Source organism: Oxyura jamaicensis, chromosome 7, assembly GCF_011077185.1.
Source record: "Oxyura jamaicensis isolate SHBP4307 breed ruddy duck chromosome 7, BPBGC_Ojam_1.0, whole genome shotgun sequence".
Taxonomy (NCBI): domain Eukaryota; kingdom Metazoa; phylum Chordata; class Aves; order Anseriformes; family Anatidae; genus Oxyura; species Oxyura jamaicensis.
In genome coordinates, this window is record NC_048899.1 from 134,479 (window position 1) to 158,559 (window position 24,081).

Below are 24,081 nucleotides of genomic sequence, written 5' to 3' on the forward strand. Positions count from 1 at the left end.
GAGAGGGGAGGATGTTTCCAATGTAGTTCCAACCACTTTGTCATGTTTTTGTCTTTCTTTTGCTTCCCAGAGTGTTAATTGTATTAAATCAAGTATTCTCATTATGAACCTAAGAACATTCTGGATCAAAGGAATAGAATGTTGATTTAGTGGAAAGTAAAGATCCTTTCTTGCTGCTTTCCATGCTACTTTCTTACAGATGTAGCAGGGAAAAGTCTTTCTTTAAATACACTTCTTTCCATGTTCAGTAATGAATTGTAGATATGAGAAGAGTGTATACATAACTTGGAAGAACAAGCTGTATTGATACTTGTGTTTTCTGTTCTTGTAGACCTACTGTCAGACAGTAAGGTTCTCTTGCAGGAGCATCAGTGGAGAGACATCATGCCACTTAAACCTTTGTTCTTATTGTTGAGATTTCTCCCTTGTCCAGATTTTAATTGCATAATACTCTTGCCATAGACTTTGTGGTCAGAATTTACAACTTTGTTATACATCATGCAGCTGTGACTCAGTTACATTACGTGAATTGTGACCTCTAGTAAGCATATAATGGCAAAAAAGTGGACTTGTTCTTGGAATGTATGTCCTGTTTATGTAACTGCACCTCACTACACCATTATTTTGTTTTGAAGCCTAAAATCCTAGATCCTTTAAAATAAACATATTAAACAACAACAAAGCCCCCAAACACTGCATACTTGAATAGTCCTATTTTCTTAGGTGTCAACAATTAATAATATCTAACTGGTAGCACTTTTTTTTTTTTTTTTTTTTAAATCCCCACTGTAATAGCTTGTTATTTCTCTTTTGTCAGTGTTGGCTCTGATTATTTCACTAATGGTATATCTGTTGTGAATTGGTCTTGGTTAGTAGTTTAAATGTAGCCTGCTAAGTAATAATAAAAGGGTACTGGCTGTAAATACATTTTAAATCTAAATGAAGCTCATGCTCTCAGATGAGAGAAGTTGAATAAACCCTTTCTCATATATATATATTGCTATAGAATTCAAAAATTCTTGGATAGTTACCTGAGTTTTACATTTTTATTGTTTCAGTAGTGTATTACTATAATACATTTTATTATGGATGTTGATATTTTCAAAGAAAATAAGAGAGAATAATGAATGAGTGGACTCTTCAAAATGGGAAACCCATGGTTTCCTATTTTTAAATTATTTGTGCATAGCATGAGCTAGTTTGGAGAATCCTTTTGCTTGGTAAAATTCTGTTTAGATCTCAACTGTAATTGGCAGAAGTACAAAGCAAGTCTATAACTTCATTTGAGAACAGCATTTTGTAGCTTTAATGTTAAATGTAAAGATTTCAGGTCTAATGATTCATCAGCTATATGTCTCATACATATAAAGCCTTTTTTTTTTTTTTACAACAAAAGCCTTTTTTTTTTTTTTTTTTTTAAAAAAATTTTTTACCAAATGAACCAGTTCAGGATAAGATGATGAAGGTGATGTTAAGTACTTTTATGGGAATCTTTTCAGTAATTTTTTTGTACTTGGTTTTAACATTGAGAGACTGTGCACCCAACTAGAACTCTACTGTTCAATGCTTTAATATGATTTTAAACTTGCTTGTTTGTGTGGTATTTAAGGAATCTGAACAATCAGTCCTTATGTCAAAATACTTGAGTATATTTAGTTATTGGTGCTACTAATAACTAAATTTCTGTTTAGTTATTATGGTTCCTGCATAAGAACTTTTGAGCGATAGTAGGGAAAAAATAGTCTTTAAAATAAACACGAGAAATCTGTTATATTCCCTGTATTTTGTTTGCTTTGGGAGAGACATGAACACTCTGGAAATGAAATTTGATACTCTTAGTTGAGTCTGCTTCAGCTTTGAATAAATATGCACAGGATTTAATGCTGTTGAACCAGTTTGTTTTAGAGACACACCCCTGTGGTACCTGATGTATTTATTTATTTTTCTCTGAAGGTTAGCTGGGGCACAGCAAACCAGGGAGTGAACGTAAGCGTGGGGTGTGCTTTACAGATGCTTACGTGAAAATCCCTGAGCAAGTCTGCATGTCAGACAGAGATAGTCCCACAATTGTTCTGCTGGTGTTCCTCTCTAGACAGTGTCCACGTACGTCGGGTGCAGCCTAGCTGGTGGGGTGCAGCCTGGTGAAGTGTCTGCTGCTCCACCAGGGCGGTTTGACTCTTGGGTGGGCACAGCCACTGGTCACTGAGCTTTCCCTAAGTGCTCACATAGGGAGTCAGTGCTGTAATCCATATCCTGACTAACTCGACTGTTTGTGCAAGTCCTTAAAAATGTTTGTAATATCCAGGTGGATGATTTGAAGGGAAGAGTTGACTTGTCCTAAAGCTGAACTAGGAAAGCAATCTTGGCTGAAATAGGTGTAGACTACTTCTGAAACTATACAGCAGAGCTGCTTGCCTACATCCTTTTTAAGTCACATGAGCAAAGCAGGCCTTAACTTCTGAAAAAGGTCTTTCAGGAGGGCTGCAAATGTACCCTTGGAGAAGCAAATAGTTTGTGTTTACATTTTTCTGTAAATGTGTTGCAAGAGTGGCACTTAGGGTGCTTTTCATCCTGGGATATAGCTTATACTATTGGTCTTTAATGTACATGCTGACAAAAATATTCTGAAAGCATCAGAACAGCTAGCTGTATTCATATAGGCAGCCACTCAAGGCAGCATAGGAAATCTTCATTGAGTGAAAGTGGATGGATCATATAGTAGAGTTGGCACAAAAAGATCTGTTGTGTAAAGCTGTTTTCCCCCATTCTCCTAAGGTAAGCAAATACACAAAAAGCACTATACAATGTTCTTTTCTTCAGGGATGAGTATACTCCATCATATACAAGAAGACATTGCACTGGGTTTTGTTTCTGTCAGTATTCTTCCAGGGCGTAGCATAAGCTCTGGCTTTCAGCAATTGTTTTCTAGACATCTGCTTTCCTAGGCAGCAGTTACAGCCTTGATTCTGAAGCTGGCTTACACTAGAAGAGATCCCCAGATGGAGTTTGCTTGAAGGTCAGGTGCCCAAACACTGGGACAGAAATAATGTGGGATACTGGTGAGGAAGGTGGACTTTTCCTTTTCATGGTAGGTAGCCACTAGGTGACCTTAACTATAATACAAAGTTGCACCTGAAGTTTGACACCAATGCAAATTCAGTTTTTAGCACGTCAACTGTGAGTTGACTTGTTTGACCACCAGCTATATTTATTGGATTTTCTGTAAGCTAATTTCTTAGGTAGGTTAGGTGTTATGACATTAGAATACTGTTTTTTACTCACTGTGATAGTAACATCGGGACCTTTATAACATCTACAGTAAGGCTTTTGTGAACTGTTTTTGCATACCTTGGAATTTTCATAGTTTCTTCAGATATGCCAGACTAAATTCTAACTCAGGAGAATTGCAGACCATGGTGGTTTTACCCTGCTGGGAAGCTAAACTCCTGCACAGCTGCTGTCTCACCCCCTACCCCCCTCCCAAAAGAAGGGCAGGGGGAGAAAGTGTGCTGGAAAGAAGGAGGAGAAAAAAGGCTCATGGGTTGAGATAAGGATAATTAATTAAAGGGAAAAGGAGGAGTGTGTGTTTGTGGGAGAAAACAAGCAAAGGCTGCAGAGGGAAGAAAAACAACTAATTTTCTCTACTTCCCATCAGTGAGTGATATTTGGCCATGTACTGGGAAGCAGGGCCTCAATACATGGAGTGGTTGTTTGGGAGGACAGGTGTCTTCATAACAAGAACCTCATTTCTCTTTCCCTCCTTTTATTGCTGGGTGTGACACCATGTGGTAGAGATGCATCCCTTTGGACAGTTTGCATCAGCTACCCTGGTGATGTCCCCTCCCCACCTCTTGCCCAGCCCCAGCATGCTGGCTTTGGGGGGCTTTGGAGGGAGTCTTGGTGCGTTGCCAGCACTGCTCAGCAATAGACACAACACTGGTGTGATACCACTGCTGTTCTAGCTACAAGTGCAGAGCGCTGTGACTAGCGGAAAACGGACCCCACAATCAATAAGATTGTAAAGTAGGTATGTGTTTATTCAGCGCTGGGCAGCACGGGGGGTAGTCCCACCAAAGTCATGTGCACCTGATGCAGCAATTTGCCATGGTTATATGCAGCAAAGAGTTACATATGCATGAAGTTTCACAATGCGCCTATACATATTCATAACCCGTCCCTGCTTCATATTAAAATTAGTTCCAATAAGTCATTTCCATAAACTGCTCCCATCTGCGCTTGCGCAGTGTCTCCTGGTGGTGGTCATCAGGGGTCATGGGGATGAAGGTTGGTGACTCTTCCTCATCACCACTAGTTGACCTCTTGTCTTTGCACAGACTCATTTGCTCCTTGGCTCTTGTCTATCCACAGGACCAGTTTCTACCAGCTTCTTAAGATAGGCTCACACTCCTATTAGGAGACTGACGTTGGTAAGGGGCCCAAGGCTTCTTGCTTTCATTAATTTGCACAATGCACCATAGTTAGCAAGGACACTAAGTGGCATCCTAGTTTAATGCTGTCAGTGCTCTCTCTACTTGATAAGATTCTCTCAACAGCACTGTATGGGCTGCTGCAGGGAAAGTGAACTCCATCACAGCCAGACCCAGTATAATGATACTTCAGATTCATTCATTTCACTTATTTGTAGCGTTCTTCTCTTATTCCAAACATCTAGATCTTTACTGGCCTGATGCTCTTTTTTTTTTCTTGATAGCCTTGAGCACTTTGCTTCTGCAACAGTGAGCTTACTCAGTATTCTCCTTGTGGTCTTGCTCTGAATGGTAGTGTTACAGGGTACAGAATACTTTTTACTTAAAATATACAATGCTATTTGGTCCTTAGCATAGCTTTGTGTGCATTTTGCTCTCCTATTGGAGCTGGGTTGTAGTTTCATACCTGTTGGTGTTCACTGGAGTGTAAAGAAGTGGGTGTGAGTGTGTGGTTTTGGCTTGGTTTATTTGTTTGCTTGTTTTAAAAGCATAATCGTAATTCCCTCTTGCAAGGCCTCTCTAAGGAAACAGTCAACTTCACAGATAGTTGATGTAATTCTTTGAGACTTATGCAGTGCTGGAGGAGAGCAGCAACATGTATCCAGATTTTAAAAGGGTCTTCCAAATGGAGGTAATTGCTTGGAGGTTGAGGGTGGCCATGAGTTACAGCTGATAATTGTCTCTGATTTAAGAATGGTTATTTACTGTGTTGTATATGTAAAGCAGTTTGAACCCCCACATTCCATTGTGAGGCTATGCAATTAAAAAATATATATTTTACTTAAATTTAATTCCCCAAACCCTGCAAATTGGTGAATAAAATGTTTCATTTCAAGTAAAAGATTTTTTTAGTCTGATGCTCCAGTCAGGTCAGTATCTGTTTGTGCTGAGTGCTTTTATTTACAGTGGAACACTGTACAGAAATAGAAGTTCCTTTGTCTCTTTTGCTGCTATATACCTGTGGTTCTTGCTCTGGGGCCAAGAAGACTTAAGTTCATATGCAGAAAAAGTGATTTCTAACTTTTTACTGCAGCTTTGAAAAGTTTCCACCTGGTTACTTCACAGGATCTATACCTTTGGTTTTGACACTGCGGACAGCAGGTTAGGTATGATTGAACGTTGTTCATTTACTTCACTTCCCTGATAGAGGTCTCCAGATGCTGAAATACTCTACTCTACTTCGACTAGGCTCACCTGTGTGCCATTTACCTTATGCTCAGCATGAAGGGATCTTGCTCCTAAATGTGGACATTAGTGTAGTGTATGATTTTTTGCAAAGCTATTGGAATTCTTGGTTCTGTAGCAAATATGTATTAAGAACAATAATAGTAAGGAAGGGTCTTTAATATATTCCAGCTATGATTTGGACCATTTTTTTTTTTTTTTTTTTTCAACAGACATCTTCTCTGATGTCAGCATATTGATTTGGCTATTTTTTTTAGAAAATTTTTGTTTATCTTGCATCTTTCTTGCACTGTTTTTCATAAGAAATAATGCTTCAGTTTTCCTTTGTAGTATGAGTGGAGTACTGTGCATCAATAAAATGTAAGGGCTTTCCACATAGGAAAGACTTCCTTCTGGACTTGATATAGGCAATCCCTCACTTTTTTTCCCTCTGTTAAAATACTGAGGGTTTGTTGTTGTTTTTGTATTTTTAATAGCAAATTGCTTTGTTACAGAAGGACCTAAATATATTTTTAGTGGATTTGATACATTTTTCAAGTTAAAAAATATCAGAACGTTACATTTGCTTTACTATATTTCTCCTTATTTTGTGATCATGTGTTTATTTTTATCTTTCAGAAAACAGGGCAGTATTTGAAGACTTGACAAATGCATCCCAGGCTGAAAAACTGCACTTCTCCTCTTCCTCCTTTAGAAAACTGACTTCTTTAAAGAGAGGTAAAGTTGTGTGTTGCACTTCCTGTAGATTTTTTTGGGGGGGGGGGCCAAAGTGAACTGTATATGAACTTCTTCAGTATCTTGTTTGGTAATGTTTTAAATTAACTTATATATACATCTCTCATTCTGATAGCTGATAGCTTTTCGCCCTCTATTGAAAGCCGTGTCTTCAAAAACCTTTGTTTGCAGAGATCTGTTTAATTGTTTTTTGTTATACTAAAGTATTATTTACCAATATTTCAGCTAAAGTAAGCTATCCATGTGCTACTTGAATTTAAATTAATCTAATGTTACTTCTGAATCTGATATATCTTAGCATATTTAAACAGCTTTAGAAATCTGAGGCAGATTCTTACACCCAGTCTCAATGACTTGCTAGCTGCCAAGGGCCGTACTAAATAGTACTTGTAGTCTCATTTATACAAACTTGCATGACATGAACTATAGCTTCCCAACACAATTTTAATATTGCATTTCAATTCATTTTCCATTTATTAGGTCCTGACCTGGTCTTAAGTACCAATTTTCCTTCAGAAATCAAAAGAAAAATGTTCTTAGACCAGAACGGGCGATTTCAATCGTGTAGGCTGGCTATTTGAAATTCATCACAGGACTTCCATGTATACTTGTATACCAAGCCCGTAACTTTTGTTTGAGCCTAAATAATTCTCAAAGCACACCTGAGAGAAAATCGTAAAAAGTAGATTTCACTTCATGTTTACTTGCCTTTTTCCTGTAAAATTTGCAACAAATTTTGCAAATAGTAGCACTTCAGATATTCTTAACATTACTTGTATATAGTTAATGAGTGAGTTTATGGAATTAAAGATAATAGTAATACCTTTTATCTTGTTATCATATGGTTTTGGAAGTGTTTATCTTTTTTTCCCATACCAGGCTAAAAGCAAAAAGTGACTGTATTAAATGGGGGAAAAGTTTTAATTATTATTTTATTTTTAAAGGGATGCTTTGAAGTTGTTAAACATTTGTAGTTTTTAGGAAAAAGTGATAAAGATACCTGACAATGTGTGACAGTTTTGTTACATGTAACTGTTATGTACCCATATCAAGCTTTAAAAAAAAAAGAAAGAAAGCAAACAAAAAAATGTGATCCAAGTATCTCCTAAAATAGGGTGTTCCTTTTTGTCTTGTTTCTGTTTAGGTAGTTGTTTAATTGTAGGTCCTGTCAAAACCAAACTTTTGATGAAACTGTAAGAGAATCACCACCTTCTTGTATCTAATATGTCTTTAAAAAGCCCTTGTATTTTTCTGTCTCCTCAATTTACTCCTTTTCAGGTTGCTATTCGTAATCACTTTCCTTTTCTGGGAAGGTTACCCAAGAATTACATGTTGAGATCTGTGGCCAGATGAGTTTAAAAGGCCTCAGAAAGTTCTGAGTAACAATTTCTCCAGCTCTCCTTTACCCTTTGGCTAGTAGATTGAAGCTCCTGTCTGAGAGTTAAGACAATGAATAGTTTTGAGCAAGGAAAATGATTTCAGTAATGCTTGTTTTTTTCATAGTTTTTAGCAGTAAGAAGTCCTGTAGATTGGAGATCTAAGCTAAGTCCATCTGAGCACCTAACAACTTCAATCCAGTTAAGATTTTTTTCAGTCACCTTATACTTAGTGTAAGAGTTTTAGTTCAATCTCTTCATTGTGACCCATAAGCAACTGTTGAAAGGAGGCTCTTAAGTGCACACAGTGCTCAAAACCCTGTTAAGTTACTTGTATGATTGGCTGTATATAACTATGTAGTGAAGTTAACTATATGACTAGGAATGTAATGCAGTGTTTAAAAAACAGAACACAAAAACCCTGCTAGCTCATATATACACACAAGATAGTTTTCTTCCAAAATACAGAGGTTGTACATTGTATCTTTTTTTTTTGCTAACCTTACTCTTTTTGTTCTTTTTGTATCTTGAAGAAGGCTCTTCTCATTTTTTCATGTAAAAGTCTTGTCTTTTGTAAGCTATCAGAATTTTAAGGTGTATGCATACGATGTCAGAAACATAGTACTGAAAGTAATCTAAAGGAGTTGGGAGAACTCTTATTATTTAACTGGGATAGTCAAATAAATCACCCAGCAAAGAATGTTGGAAGGGAATTTTGTGTGCTGAGAGTATAATGTCGTCATTGTTACAGGTTGTTTTTCTTCATCTTTCCTGTTAGCTGCTTGTTAGGTCTGAAGGTCTTTATGATGCTGGTGTCAGCTGATATAAGTATTACCACAGCTCTTCCTATTATTTCTGCCAATACACTTATGCACACTCTCCTGTACAAGACAATATGAAGGCTGTAGAAGAGGCAAAGGCGTGCTTTTGTTTTTCAATGTCTTCCGCCTCTCCTGTAGTTAGAACAAATTTTGCTAAATTTTTCACTTTTTCCTGAGTGAAATTGTATAGTACTGTTGCTGCAAACTGAAGAAATTGATTTTTAACTTTCAAGCAAATTATACTTAAAAGAAAGGTGGTTTGGACCCACTGTTTAATTTTTGAGATCTCATCATCAGGGCACACTTGCCATTTATGACAGTTCTTTCAACAGGTGGTGGTATTACTTCAAATGAAGGTTTTGGTATCTTATATTTGAATGTGTTCTTTTAACAAGAGGAGCTATGCAAAGGAAGTGAAGCCTGAGAAGATAAGGATGTGACTGAAATGATTTGAAAGCTTGCAGGCAATTTGTGAAAATTGAAAAGATATTACAATATTACCATTATATTATAAAACGGAAAATAATACTAACAATTGTCCTTCAAAGTTTTCTTTTTGTTTTGTTTGTATATTTCTGAGCATTCCAACATATTTTTAGAAGGGCTAAATCTTCAAGCATTTCTTTTAAGCTGCACAGTTCTTATAAGAACAAGCTCAAGCTTTAAGGAGTAAAGTTTTGCTATTAGGATTTCTAATAACTGGTATTTTGAAACCACCTTACTTTTAGGTGTATCTAGAACTGTCATTACAGTGTTTTGCATGGTTTGTTCCATGATGTTATTTATTTTGCTCCACTTGTCTTTTCTTTGTACTGTATTTGGTAAGGGAGCAAGAATAGATGATGCATTTGCCTTAAATAATGTACATTTTGGCCTGAAGCACCGCATCCTTCTCTTTCTGCCTCCCTCATTCATGTGCAGTAGTTTTGAAAAAGAGTATGAAGAGAGAACGGTTTGGTCATTGTTAGAACTGGGACTAGCTGTCAGAAATGCAACTTTTCTTGTTGTTGGATATTATATAAATGTACTGTGAAATTGTTGATAGCTTCTCATTGAGGTAGGATTTTACAAAACTAAGTTTTTCTGCCAGAAATCTTCTTTCTTTTCTCTTCTCTCTTCTAAAGGTAAGAGGGAAGCTATAGAAGTAAGAAAATGTTGGGATCAGAACGAGGTGTGGTGGAAGACTGGCTGTCAGAATTCAAGGTGAGCTCAGAAGATGAATGATAGCTGTACCATTAGTAACATTTTAAAAATTATATTTCAAATTTTTATAATGAATGAAGCATGCAGAGGTCTATGTAAATACATCAACTGGCACCTAATATATGATGCATATAGTTCTAATAGCAGTTGATTTATATTAGTTGTTCTTGTAGCACCAAACATTTGTCTTCTATAACTATGATTTTTAAAGCATATCTTACAATGTAGATCAAGCTGGCAGAATTTAACTGACAGCTGAATAATATTGCCTAAGTTTCTGATTGAGCAACTTCTCTATTTTGGCTTTAAAAACTTAGCAGAAATGTTTGGGGTTTTAAAAATATCAAATAAAATATTGGGCTGTTTTTACATATAGCTTGCTTAAAATGAGTTATCGTGAAGAATTGGAAGTATTTTCAGCTATTTTGCTTGTTTGTAATTAGGCTGAGTGAAATACAGGATAATGCATAAAGGGAAGACTGGATTTCATTCCTGTTAATCTCTTATTTAAATTAAGATTTAGTAATTCCTTACATCATATATATGTAAAAATTCATTACATGGTGTTCGAAACTTGTTGAGGAGCCAAGGATGCAAAATCTACAGATGCAATTCCTTGGTGGTGCTGTCTGTGCTCATTTTGCATTATCCATGCCTCTTGGTTAATCAACTCAAATTTTATTTAAGCCTTTGAAAACTGCCTGTTAAAGAATATCAAGAAAAGAGAGAATCCTCATTTCAAGCTGGATCAAATGATTTTTATAAAAGTTATCTGAAACTGCTTTTGAAGTTAGCCTGAATGATGCTGTGTTGCCCCCAAATGCAGTTTGTCTGAAGAATTGGTACTGAATGAACTAGTTTACAAGTCCGGAAAACTTACTCAGTTTCAGGAATTGTTCTTGATATTGGGGTGAGACTGAATGCTGTTGTGGAGTTCTTTAATACTTGGAAGCATTAATTTAGCAGATTAACTTCCACCTTTTTTCCCCCCCCTTTAGGCATTACCTGAAACACAAATTTCCAGCTATGCAGCTACACTGCACCGAAAAAAAACATTGGTACCAGCTCTTTATAAAGTTATTCAAGACCCAAATAATGAGGTAGGACACTTAAATAAATAAAGGTTAACACTCATACAGCTTCTACAACTAAAAGTAGCATAATTAAGAAGTGGAAATGGAAAGGAAGAATTATCTTTCTGATGTGGTCTAACATTAGGTACTATCCCTCTTTTTACTCTCTTCTATTTTGACATTAACCTAAATGCTCTTCTGCTAAGATGCAACCTCCTCTGTTCCCAAAAATACAGTTTATGCTGTCTTCTAAATTTTACTTGCCACATCAGAGATAAAGTAGACCTTACAGTGAAACTCAGTAAGATCTATGTGCATCTTACTTGGTGGCTTATTACAATGGAAGATGGAATCTGTTTATTAAATCCTATATGCAATTAAAATAACCAGATTTTATTTTGCTTATTACTAGTATTATGTTTGAGTAATTTGGTTTTTACCACTGTAAACAAGAGCGGAACCAGGACCCCAAAATGTAAATATGCATGTACAATAAAAAAATACCTTACCCCCATCCATAATTCCTTTTGCACATGATGTAAAACTATGCATTCCATTCTGTTGCTTTCTACTATGTGTGATTCTGGGAAAGTGTTTGAAACTTATAAATAAATTGTGTAAGCATGCCATTCTCTACTGTGTAAACTACTTTAGATAAAGTACTTCAAAATATTTGATTTATCATCCGAGATTTCTTGTATATTTGTAAATATAATGGCAAGTGTGCACAGGAAGGAAGCTTTTCATTATCCTGAATATAATAAAAGCTCAGCTGCTTTTGGATGCTGAATGCGTGATTGAGCTTAAAAGATTACATAATTCTCACGAAATAAATAATGCTTCATAGGTGTCAATGTCACTGTAGTGTTACAAATAATTTGCACAGTGACCTTTTTCTTTGTATTGAAACTGCTGTTATTCTCTCCAACTTGAAACCACCTTTGCTGCTGTTGGCCTTTTATCATATGTGTGTGTGTGTACATACACTTCTGACTATGTAAATGCTATCCTTTGCTCTGAGAATAAGCATTTGTTTATTTTTTTTATGATGCAAAGAACCAGATTTGCAAAATAAGCATCTTGAGGATCTGAAGTTGATTTTTAAATTACAGCACACAGATACTTCTCGAAACTGTTGTTGCTGTTTGGGACTGATTCTGAACTCAAGTGTAAGATGCGCAATCCCAAATTCAAAGAAGTCTAACTTAAAGTTCTGCTTGTTAAGGCGTTTTGTATTTCCTTGTTGCGTTTCTTTGAAACGTGCATGTGTGTGAGGAGTATAACCTCACACAAAAACAACTCACAAAGGTATGTAATAAATTTGTTACTTTGTGTAATTCTGTGGTAATACTTGGCTTTAAGTGAGATTTTTTTCAAGTAATTTATATAGGGCTTTATTTTTTTTAGAAAGATAACTGATTGCTTATGAAGATAAAGCTTATATGGCAGTCACCATAGCCTACTTGCCGGATTCTTTAACATGATCGACAAGTAATTTTTAGTACAACTTAATCATAAAGTTGACCTATGTTTAAAACTTCCTGAAAGGGGCTGCTATTTAGGCAGACTTGAATTTTGCTAGAATCACAGTACTATCTTGATAAGAATGTATTATTCATTTAATGTGGATCTACCATGTTTAAGAACCAAACTGTTGTTGTTTTTTTTTTGACAATTGTCTACCAATTTCAGAGCTAAGAAATGAAGGCAAGCAAACTCTCAAATACCATTGTTACCTTCTAGTTTTTATGGAATTCCCTGTTTTTCTTAATACAATAAAGATAGTGACTGGAACACAAATTATATAAAGAGGAGAGTGATCTTGCTCATAAGTAGCTTGTTTAACTGAGTAATCTTTTTTTTTTTTTTTTTTTTTTTTTTTTTTTTTGCATAATGTTTGCTTTCTAAAGTAAAGTGCTTTGGAAGTACTGTGTTTTAGATAGTTTCATAATTTTTTGAGTTGGTTTATGATTATAGACATAAATGGTCTATAAATTTTAAGCTAATGTAGTAGTGAAATTAAAGCATTGACTATTCATGTGTGGCTATTTTAGATTTAACCTGGAAAGCTCAATCTTGAAACAAAAATGAGATCACCTTTGCAATGCCAAGCAATTTCCAGACCTAGTACTCCTGAAATAACACCTAATTTCATCCTTTGTATTACACTTAAGCCTAAAATGAGCACATTATTTTCTACTGTGATTGAATTCATCAAAAAGACAAGCATTTCCAATTTTTGTTATACATTTTATAACAAGTTATATTTAACTTTAATATAGGATATGGTATGATTCTTAAGATTTGGCAACCTTGTAAAATAAGCCAAACTTTGAACCTCTTAATTAGTCAACTTCCTTAAAACATGACTAGTATGTATCTCTGTGAGGTGTAAAAATGAAGTCTGCAAATTATGTCATTGCCACTTACTGTATCTCAGTAAAAATATTACTTTTAATTGTTATGCTAATTGCTCTTTAAGTTAACAGGAGAGGTCTTTTAATGCCAGGTTTTAGTTTGTCAGAAAAGAGAGATGATTGTAATGGTCTTTTTGGCTTGTATTATTTTGACTGACTGCTGCGCTACTCAGTCTACTTTAACATTGGACTGAAAGATCTTCGAGATTAAAAAAGTGTGTGCCTGTTCATGTATGTATCCGCTGCTGGTGACAAATGTTCTGTTTATTCAGTGTCTTCTGAACATCTGTAGTCAGAGAATTCATTGGAAAAGGCTTTTTTTTTTTTTTTTTTTTTTAAATTTTTAAAAAAAAAAAAGACCAAGTAATTAGGTTGGAATAAAAGTATTTTATTCTTTCTTTTAGTATCAATTTTTGTGTTTCCAGGTGGAGTAAGATCATACTGTATTTTGATAGGAAAAAAATTGTGGTTTTGTGGCTTTGAAAATATTTTTGTTGTAGCATTTCTGCTGTTGTAGCACAACTAATATGAAAACTACTAGAAATGAGCAGTATTTACATGCTTGCAGTACTGATGACTTGATATTGCTGTATATTTCTAGGCAGTGTGGTCTCACTTAAAAGACTAATTTTATAAAATTTTCATTTAAAAGAAAGTAGAATTAACTCAGTAACTAAGTAGAATTAACTGTGGTAGAATCTAATCTGACTTCAGCTAAAATAAATTATTCTGTTCCACTGTTTAATGGGATTTGTATTAGACTGACTAATTTCAAAAAGGAAACAGCTTTGGGCAACTGTCATCTCTAATCTAATGGAAGCACTATTTATAGCAATGCCACTGTATATATCTACTTTCTGATAATATTTGTTTAGCTCATCTTGCACCTGTTATCTCCTTGCAGATTTGCTTGTATTTATTTCCATTTTCTTTTTTAACACTATCTTTCTGTTTATGCTTTCTTTTAAAGAAAACATACACATGTATTCAGTGATCTCTGAATTATTTATTAACCACTTTTTGTTTGATCATCTGAAATGTGCTAGGCTTTTCATAAAATGAGAATACATTTCTCTCTCTGAGGATTTGAACGTCTACTGTAACAGATGCTTTTAATAGTGTTATGTTTATATAGGAATGTTCACTAAGTAAATATTAAGACAATATACTTTTGCACCTTTAGAACATAAGGTGCTATACATGTATGACGTATTAGAATAAGTATGCTAAATTTTAAAAAAAGTTTGAACTTAAGGAGAAGCTGTCAATGTGTTTGCAGTAGAAGATTTACTGGCTTTCAATTTCACTTATATACCTTAATATGTCATTTTGGGGGGGGGATCTTACATACATGGCTTGTAAGAATCTGTGTGCTCCAAATTACTGGACTTTGCTCATTCTGTGTCAGCATTCTTAGTGTCAGCTTTTTTCCCTCCCTCTCATGTGGAGTCTGCCTTTGCTTCTGCTGTAAAAACAGGCTTTTAGCTTAGAGTAACTAGGCTGTCATTCAGAAGCCTTGTTACGCAAGGTGCTTACACCAAGCCTTGCATAAGAAGAGATTTGTCTGCTAGCAAAGTTTTATTTTACATAGATGTGATGTTATGGCTTATGTAATCAGTGGTTTAAAATAGCATGCTTCTTTGACCAGGATACTGTGTATTAGAAATTGTACTGTGTTCACATTTTCTTGGGCACTGTAAAGTTGATGCTCTCTTAAGGTAGCTATCTTGATAGAAATAACTGTCAAATTTATGCTGGGTGTCTGAAGTACTACAGTAACATACCTAAGTCTAAATAAGTATACGTGAAGTTTTACTGTCATACTGATTTATGGCCTTGCACGTTTCTTGAATTTCCAAGCTAAGCACTTGAAGAAATTGCTCTTCCTCTCTGCTGGGAGCAAGGGACTTGTTCAGAGTTTTTAAGAGGATGGTTCACAACAAGCCACTGAAATCCTTCCTCATACAGCAGAGCAAAGCAGGGGCAATGAATTCTACAGGAAATTCTGGGTACTAAGATTTTGATGATTAGACAAATTAATTAAAGAGTGCATCAAGATCTCGGAAGCATGTCTCTTGTTCTCTGAAAGGCTTAACCTGAATAACCCTGGGGAGTGAGACTGTGTGCTGAAAGAGGATTCATACATACAGTCCCTGATCTTTTGCTCTGCACTGGGTATTTCACATTTACGTCTTTTTGTCTCACCAGTATGACTGCTATCATATTGGTCAAATCCAGGAGTTTTATTATTCTACAAAGTGATGTGTGTAATTTGACGTCTAATGTTTTCATGTGTGTATAGGAGAAAGGCATAAAGCATGTCTGTTTAGCATGCCTGTTTAGAAAGAGAATTATATGATATTCTGACTGTGTAACTATTCTGTATGAATAGAGGCTCTTTAGGTTACATGGGTACCTCAGTTTGTTGGATATTAAACCCCATGAACATTTTCCTTAGGTCAGATCATCCCAACTCTTAACAACTTGGAAAAAATACTGTTTGTAGATACTGTTCTCAGACTATATCAAAATTCCTCTCTGAATATATGTTGTGTTTTAGTAGTTCTTGACTCTGGTCTTAAAAACTTGATTAGTATGGGAAGGGGAGAGACAGTTTGACATGTTTTTGTGTTGTTATTATTTAGTATGTTCACTAGCAGTTTTGTGGATGCATTCTATCTATCTACTTAGCATTGTAGACTCTTAAAATGACTTTTTTCTTGTGCTTACTGACTTGATAAGGGCTTTTTTTGAAACCCAAAGGGCACCTCAAGGCAGAAAAACTGTTTTGCATTGTATTGAATAAATTCACAATGGTTGGGTTTGAGATTAAAAAGTAGTTGCTAAGAAATGAATTCCGGTCTCTCAATAGACTAGTCATTAGCAGTTGTCATGTATCTTCAACCTTTATACCTTTCTAAACCTTACAAATGTGCTATTAAAGTTTTATGGTGTGCATAGTTCAAGCCACAAGTCTGCCACACGCCTTTAATTATTACCTGTGTACAAAATAATTCTCATACTGACAGCCCTAGAGAATAAATAGTGTTCTCATTACCCAGTACTGCTTACTTGTTCCCCTTGGGAGCAAGTACTTACTACTTATACATCTCCTTAAAAGGAATACAAATTTGGTTTGGTTCGTTCATTTACTTGATATCAAGGAACATCTTCACTGGCTGTGATGGCTGCATTGCATATCCCCTATGTTTGCTATTGCATTCTCCCTTGTTAGAGAAGCCTAATGTTAATTTATTACCCTTTTTGCCTTTTCACAGCTCCTGGAGCCTGTTTGCCACCAGCTCTTTGAACTATATCGCAGTTCTGAAGTTCGGCTAAAGAGGTTCACATTGCAATTTTTGCCAGAGTTGATCTGGGTGTATCTCCGTCTTACTGCCAGCAGGGATAGGCAAAGTAATGGTTGCATTGAAGCATTGCTACTTGGCATTTACAACTTGGTAAGTGAGGATGGATGAGGAAAGGTTTGATCTGAAGTTTTCCATCACTGACCAGTCAGAATAAAGTAAAATATTAGAATAACATAATTAAGATTATAATATGGTTGCATGAAAACATACTTAATTATATAAAAAAGCATAGTTTACTGAAGTTTTAGTAAAAATGTGTTTGCAAAGATGTTCTTTATTGTTTGTAAATCCCTTTGGGACAAACATTTTAACTAAAAAGGATTATCTCATGGGCTTTTTTAGTGTTACATACTTGTAAGAACATGTAAGAAAATTAAGTATTCCTCTTTAATGGTGAAACACACAGCTTTCTACAGACCTGATTGTCAAGCATATGTTTGGTCAATCTTCCTGTGTCACCTCCCCCCCACACCACCCCAGCTTACTCTGAATAGGTCTTTAAGTGCAGTTTGAAGCTGAACCTAATGTGCATGTTCACACTTAAATCCATGCATGTCTACAGTTCAGGCAGATAGCTGTCTTGAGTGGAAATATGATTTTAAGAATTAGTAAAATTAACTGTAGAAGATTAGGTTTGGCTGTTGTTTATAACAGTTGTCTTTTATATCCTTACCTTATCCTGGAAATGTTTACTCATATTATGAGACTGACAAGTTTGGAAATACTGCTAAGATAGGCATTCTCTGATGGGAATTTCCATTTTATCTAACTTGAAAGAATATTGGATTGAAACATTGCCCTTCTCTCTACTATTATAGTGAACCACTCCTTTTGACTGTACCCATGATGAGACTGAAATTCTTTAAAAAATACAAAGTTCTTGCTATGTGTATAGATCAGCTCAAACAAATGGAATGGAAAATCCAAATATTTTAGATTGATTCTGATAGAAAAAAAAATGGAAATGGCTTGCTAATTGTTGGTACTGTTTGCTGGGTTGAATATTTGTCTTTGGCATCAGTTTACTCATAAAGGCCCCTTTGTAGTTCCTTTGAAACTCATGTTGGTGATTAATGTTATTTGAAGACAGTAATTTCTTCATTCTCTAAACTCAAAAAGAAAAAGGCCTCAAAATGATCAGTAGCTACCTCTAATTTTTAATTTATTTTTTTTTTGGTTCAGTTGTTATTGTTTTGCACATCTACTGATACTGAAGGAGTGAAGTTACTTTGCCAATCTATGGAAAGTGAAAGACTGAGAAATCTTTTTCATTCTGCTAAATTCCATCAATTCTCTTCCTACTATGACTCTTAAAACCTACTCAGAATGCTGTGCTACCTTGGACTAGGTTTTCATGTAATCTTGAATGACTAGCTCATTGTTTGGAGTTTACAGTTCGAAGTGAAAAGGCAGGGTTTTAGACTCCTTCTTGGTACAACCTTATGTAATTGCTCTTAGCGTACTGGCTTTACAGATTGCTGGGTTTCCTTATATAGTAGCCTAGGAACTATAAAATCTGATAACTTTGAAAGCCTTTTGAGATCTGTATATTTCTTCCTGATAGAATGCCTGAAGAGTCTTTGCCAGTGTCCTTGATTTCACCTTTTCTCTGTGGTGCATTTATTATGAAGTGCTGCCCATTGTCAGAAAGTGACTCATCAGCTCTTATGCATCTATATCTTTAAGGCTTAAATTTTAGCTTTGCTCCACTATGCAATTCTATTATAAATAAATTCTATAATGTAAAGGTGGGCTCGAGAAACTTTTAGTTCTTGTTTTTGATGAAGTCACGATGATCTAGGAGCAAATGATGTTTTTAACTGACGTCTGTGATAGAGGTCTTTCCCATTTTTAAAGTATGTGTATAGATTTGCTGATACTCTGCAAACACAAAGAGACTTTAAAGTGTTAACAGTCTTAGATCAGAGCAACTAACTTCCTACTTTTTAAATACCTTTCAAGAGTTCTATAAGTTTACAAGTCCTGACTTAATATTTTTTTCTGTTGCTTATTTTTGTTTGTTTTTAAATGCAGGAAATTGCTGACAAAGATGGAAACAACAAAGTTTTATCTTTCACCATCCCTTCATTATCTAAACCCTCCATATATCATGAGGTAAGAGAACTGCTATGGTAAATTAGACCTGGACCTATTAGAGCAATGAAAAATGCAACAGACCATTTTAAGTGCATCCTGTTGCACTGTGTTTTTGATGTCACTGTCTTGCAGCAATTAATGTAATCCAATTCAATAACAGCAATAGTGAAGTAATGTAAATGTTGAAAAAATGTTTGCTGACAGTGCCCATTCTGAACAGAGGTTGTGTTGTAGTTGCAGATGGGTTGCTTCTTAAGTGTTATGATAAGAGAAGTCTATTTCCTCATTATTACAGTTTGAATTTGGAATAATGTTTTTATTTCTCTGCTGTTACAGTACAAGAGGTCTTGTGCAATTAGGACAAACTTTAGATAGCTATGCAACAATCAAAACTGAAAACTACTCTCACCTGTTCTACTGCAGTTTATGATAACGAAAACAGATAATATTTTTAGATTTACCGTATTCTGATATAATTACCTTTTTTATAGATCACAAGACAAATGTGTATTTTGGCTGGGGTGGTTAGGAGTTTTAATGCTTTTGGAGACCTTTTACTTACAGTTTACTTATTCCCCCTCTCCCATCACCTACTTCTAGCCCTCTACAATTGGATCCATGGCATTAACTGAAGGAGCTCTCTGTCAGCATGATCTCATCAGGGTAGTTTACAGTGATCTTCATCCTCAAAGAGAAACCTTCACAGCACAGAACCGGTAGGTATCAGATGCATTGTAACATTGGAGGTTCTTCGCTAAGCAGTCAACAAGTCCTTAAACATAAGGACCAAATAAAACCTATTTGGCGTTATCTCAACATTTAGTGCTTGGAAATAAAGCTAGAGAGCAAGTTAGTAGTCTTGAGGTATATTTTTGTTTGTTTTTGCTTCCAACTTCATCTGTTCTTACTATTAATTTAGACGCGAGTAACTTCTTTGTCATTGCTGTGTCTGTCAGGAATGTCTTTGGGTTTATTCCTGTCAACTCAAATGTTCCTGGAAAAAAACAAAAAACAAAAACACATCTTGCTTGAGACTGGGACTGCTTTTTCCACAGGAAAAGGGGAATGAAGCTGAGAGCACAGATAGAACTAGGGATAAGTGATATCAGAAGCTGGATTTCCTGTTTCTGCTGCATGAGGACCTGGAAGATTGGGGGTATACTCATCATTAGCCACTGTAGCCAGCATTTTTAGCCAGGTCCCTTGCATGTTGAAGAGCAGACTGAGCTGTATGACTACCTGTTTCAATGCCCTGCTGTTCTAGTGACTCTCAGCTTTACCTGTGTTTAAAGCTAGCTCTGGAAAAAATGATAAAATAATTTTAAAAGTGTTACAGATTTGTCTAGCTCCGTAGCTCTTTGTCCAAATTTTGTGCCATATGCTCTTTCCTCCATAATTCCTACACGGGATAATGGTTTTCAGTAATAACAATTTAAAGTGAACCTTTAATGTCCTATTTCAAGTTAGTGAATTATCATGGGAGAAGTCTTCAGGATTTGCATGTTTCCTTCTGATACTCTTTCCTGTGAGGCAATTTTGAGACTGAGTTTTGTTTCTTTTCAGGTTTGAGGTGCTGAGCTTTCTCATGCTGTGCTACAATTCTGCTATTGTCTATATGCCTGCCTCTTCTTACCAATCACTTTGTAGGATGGGTTCCAGGTGAGACATTTGCCTTTGTAGTTTTGCAGAGTAAATCTAGACTTCTAAATATTATTCCAGAAATAATAATAATAATAATAATTTACTTGTACTTAATAGCCTAAAACATGTAAATTTTTAGTCAGTCCTGCTGCAGCTTAATTGCAGATTTGATGTTATGCTTGGATATAAATAAAACATGTAGATTATCTTACTGCTGCATTGGGTTTCATTCCAGTTATGTAACTTTTCTGTTGCTGCTCTTTGAGGAAGAAAATAAGGTGTTTGTTTGTTTGTTTTAATTTTGCTCAGACTGATTTGTCTTTGAATGATAGGTAAATCTAATACTTTTCAGTATGATCAGCTTTAAAATCTTGTGAGGAATGCATCCAGCTTCCTCTGCTTCCAAATATAAACCTCTATTGTTTCAGAGAACGGTTTATATGAAGTTCTTAAACAATATCCTGGGCTTTAGTTTTGTTATTTTTTTATTTTGTTTCCTTTCTTTCCGCAGCGGGAATGACATTCCATTTTCTGGAGAATTCAGTACTGTGAATTCTCAAACTCTTATACATGTCCTTTACATAATCTCCTACTTAGATAGTCTTAGAAGCATCTGGTCGGCAAAGATCACTGCTTTATGCTCTGAAAAATCTCAAATATTTCTGATACTCCCATCTGCCTGTTTTTATAAGCAATTTTGTCTAAGATGAGATAAATCTTCTTCCCTGCTATCCCCAGACAGAGTGATCTCTTTAAATGTGTTTGATTTTAACTTGTTTGCTTCAACACAATACTGTCATAAAAGGAAAATATTACATGCAATTCAGTTGCACGGCAAAAAAGGATCAGGCTAGTTTCTGATAATGTGTTTTCTCCAGTAATGCAAACATAAAGTTAATTAAGATGATAGTCTGCTTTCCTTCCTCTAATTTCTGATGGCAATGGTTTAATTCTTGGTGTGCTTCCATCATCCTCATTTGAGTTATGACTGTGCTGCATTTGGCAAATGTGTTCAATTTCCCTGCATTTGAAAATTAGATCTATTCTTTGAGTAGAGAGTAGAGGGAATGTTTTATAGGCTAGGGATTTTTTTTATTGTTTGGAACAGTGCAGCAGTAACAATAGTTTGGATGCAACAAACCATTTCCAACAAGGACATTATTTTATGATGAATTGAGTAAAAGTTGCACATTTTTGTTTTCTGTTATGTGGTCACAGTTGTGTAACATGCACGTTAAAGGAATCCATTTTCAACTTGAATTCTTGAGTTGTAGTCATTTTCCTTAATTTTCTAAATACAACTTCCAGAACTGTATTCATTTAGCTAAAGCAATGCACATTGTTGCTCTTCTAAGCATGCATTATTGAAACTTTACTGTAAACTTCATTTTTAACTTGTATTCTGGTTATTACACTCAAAAGTTCTATAATAGTTTATAATGCAATTATTTGATACCTAAAGCAGGAGTCACTTTGTTCCACAAAGAGCAAAGTGACCTGGAAACCGAAATTTCTGGGATCCTCCTTGTGTAACTATGAAGCTTCTAAAAGCTTTTGTGCAGGTCTGCAGTGCAGCCTGCAGAACCATTGGGATACTTTGATCTATGCAGCTTGCCTCGGTGGAAAGAGGAGACCAACCATATCAAGCTGGTAGTTGCTTTTCTTCGTGGCACTGTCTGCTTGTCACCTAGAAAGGAACTTGGGCCAGTTTTTGTTCCTGAGGCTGCAAAACATGTTTCAAAATAATAAATTGCATGGGTTTTAGGTTAAAGATGATAGCTGGGAGATCCTTTAGGTATTAGCTTTTATTCTTTACCAGATGCATTTGCTCATCTTTGTTTGAAGAATTACAAAACAAGTATAAGGTGTCATTTTCTGGAAAGAGCATTAACACAGAAATACTTTTTTTGTGAGTGGTGGGTTGTTCCCCCCCTACTTCCCCCCCAAAAAAAACCTTTGGAATTTTTGGGTGGTTAATTGGCATTTTCATTTACTGTTTTGATCAGTGTCAGTTTGTGTTCACAAAGTTCATGCAATCCCTTTTGCTAGTTTTAAAGGGGAAAACTAATCTAGGCATTACTGGATCCTTGCACTGTGTAGAAGTTACATGTTCAGATGTCTGATGGAAAATAGGTAATCAAATGCTGTGTTTTAGTGTGTCTGTTGCTTTTAAGGTTTCATGCTTGTTATTTTCTTTTATGAGCAAAATCCTAAATAGGTTAGAGAAACAGTAAATGTACTTTAAATGTATTAGCCATGTATCATTGGCTGGCAGTGGAGAATGTCTTGCCTCATTTTGGGTATGATTTAAAGAAAATAGTTGATGTCTATATGGGAATAATACTCTGGTTTATCAGCAAGTCATTTCTTAAGACACTTAAAACTGTTTTAATGGTTGGAAGAGCAACGTAAGTGTTCTATATTGTGTACTTAAATGTTGAAAAACAGATTTTGAAAATTAAAGGAAATTGCTTTGATGTAAAGATGTTTGTAGTATTTCTGGGGTTAACATTTTGTTATATTGGTATGTTTCTTCAGGCTGTGTGTGAGTGGATTTCCACGGCAGCATGAGAAATGCTGGAAAGAACACTGTGGAAGAGTGGTGTTGGACCCTGACTTCATGGTGCAGCTGCTCACAGGTGTCTATTATGCCATGTAAGTAGATTTTTTTTTTCTTTGGTAAAAGAAGAAATGGCTAGTTTTACATTAATTAAAATAGCAGCGTTTCTTGTTTCATAATTGAAAGAAAAGAATTAAACTCTTAGGACACAGGAATCTAACTCAAATTAGTATATTTCCCATTACTTGCTCAGTCAGCCAACTGATAATTTGTGAGTATCTCTGTAAGCATTGGAGTAGGTGGTGAAACACCAGCAGTAGGTGCTGAAGAGAGTGAGGCTCCTGGCATCATCTTTTCTTAAGCTTCCACTATGTTCAGATAACCTTCTGTTCAAAAGCATAATGAGCTTGGCTGCCAGGGTAACTCGCAGTGCAGTCCTCTCAAATGCTGGTAGCTTTTGAGGTAGCAAAGATCTATTTCTGATTAAAATTGAGTCCTGTTAAGTATTGTAAACCTTTATATCTTGACCCATTTTTTTTTATTCTTTAAGTTTGTCCTGATTATGGTATCAACTTTTTTTCACTTGGAGGTGTCAGGGAGCATCCTTTTTCGTTATAGCACCAAGAGTAATACAAAACTCTGTCCATACTTCTGAAAGAAATGGAGGGGCTGGTTGTGTATGCAGTTGATCAACTTTCCACATAAGAAGTGAAAAGCTGTATTTGGGCAGCAAAAAAAGACCAGTGAGTTCCAAAGATACGAAAGATAAATTTCTTTTTTTTTTTTTTTTTTTTTTACTTTTTAGATATAATGGTCAATGGGATCTTGGCCAGGAGGTATTGGAGGACATAATTTACAGAGCACAGCTTGAACTCTATTCACAGCCTCTGTTGGTAAGAAAAAAATCTATTGACGTTTATGGACTTGATTAAGAAGAATATGGATACATTTCTGAAGTGGACTCGTAATGAAAGCATTTGTTGCTGTTTACTGCATTCCCAAACACAAGTGTTTGTTAACAGCTGGTGTTTTTAACATAGCTATTTATACCGTGCTTTATCTGCTAGGGTGTTGGGGTCTTCTAGAGCTTATTAATGCAGAAAGCTAGGATTTTCTAA

At 35.5% G+C, this 24,081-nt stretch overlaps 1 protein-coding gene across 4 annotated transcripts in view; it reads left to right on the forward strand.

Moving 5' to 3' along the window:
* Window positions 1-24,081, forward strand: part of FAM126B (family with sequence similarity 126 member B) — a 54,352-nt gene that overhangs the window by 16,066 nt on the left and 14,205 nt on the right. For all 4 annotated transcript variants that reach the window (XM_035332053.1, XM_035332056.1, XM_035332055.1 and 1 more), the window contains 9 exons: window positions 6,291-6,389; window positions 9,729-9,807; window positions 10,806-10,907; window positions 16,576-16,755; window positions 18,700-18,780; window positions 19,363-19,478; window positions 20,326-20,421; window positions 22,942-23,058; window positions 23,769-23,856. In XM_035332053.1, the coding sequence (XP_035187944.1) occupies window positions 9,757-9,807; window positions 10,806-10,907; window positions 16,576-16,755; window positions 18,700-18,780; window positions 19,363-19,478; window positions 20,326-20,421; window positions 22,942-23,058; window positions 23,769-23,856 (831 nt within the window). In that variant the 5' untranslated portion in view covers window positions 6,291-6,389; window positions 9,729-9,756. The remainder of the gene's footprint in view (window positions 1-6,290; window positions 6,390-9,728; window positions 9,808-10,805; window positions 10,908-16,575; window positions 16,756-18,699; window positions 18,781-19,362; window positions 19,479-20,325; window positions 20,422-22,941; window positions 23,059-23,768; window positions 23,857-24,081) is intronic.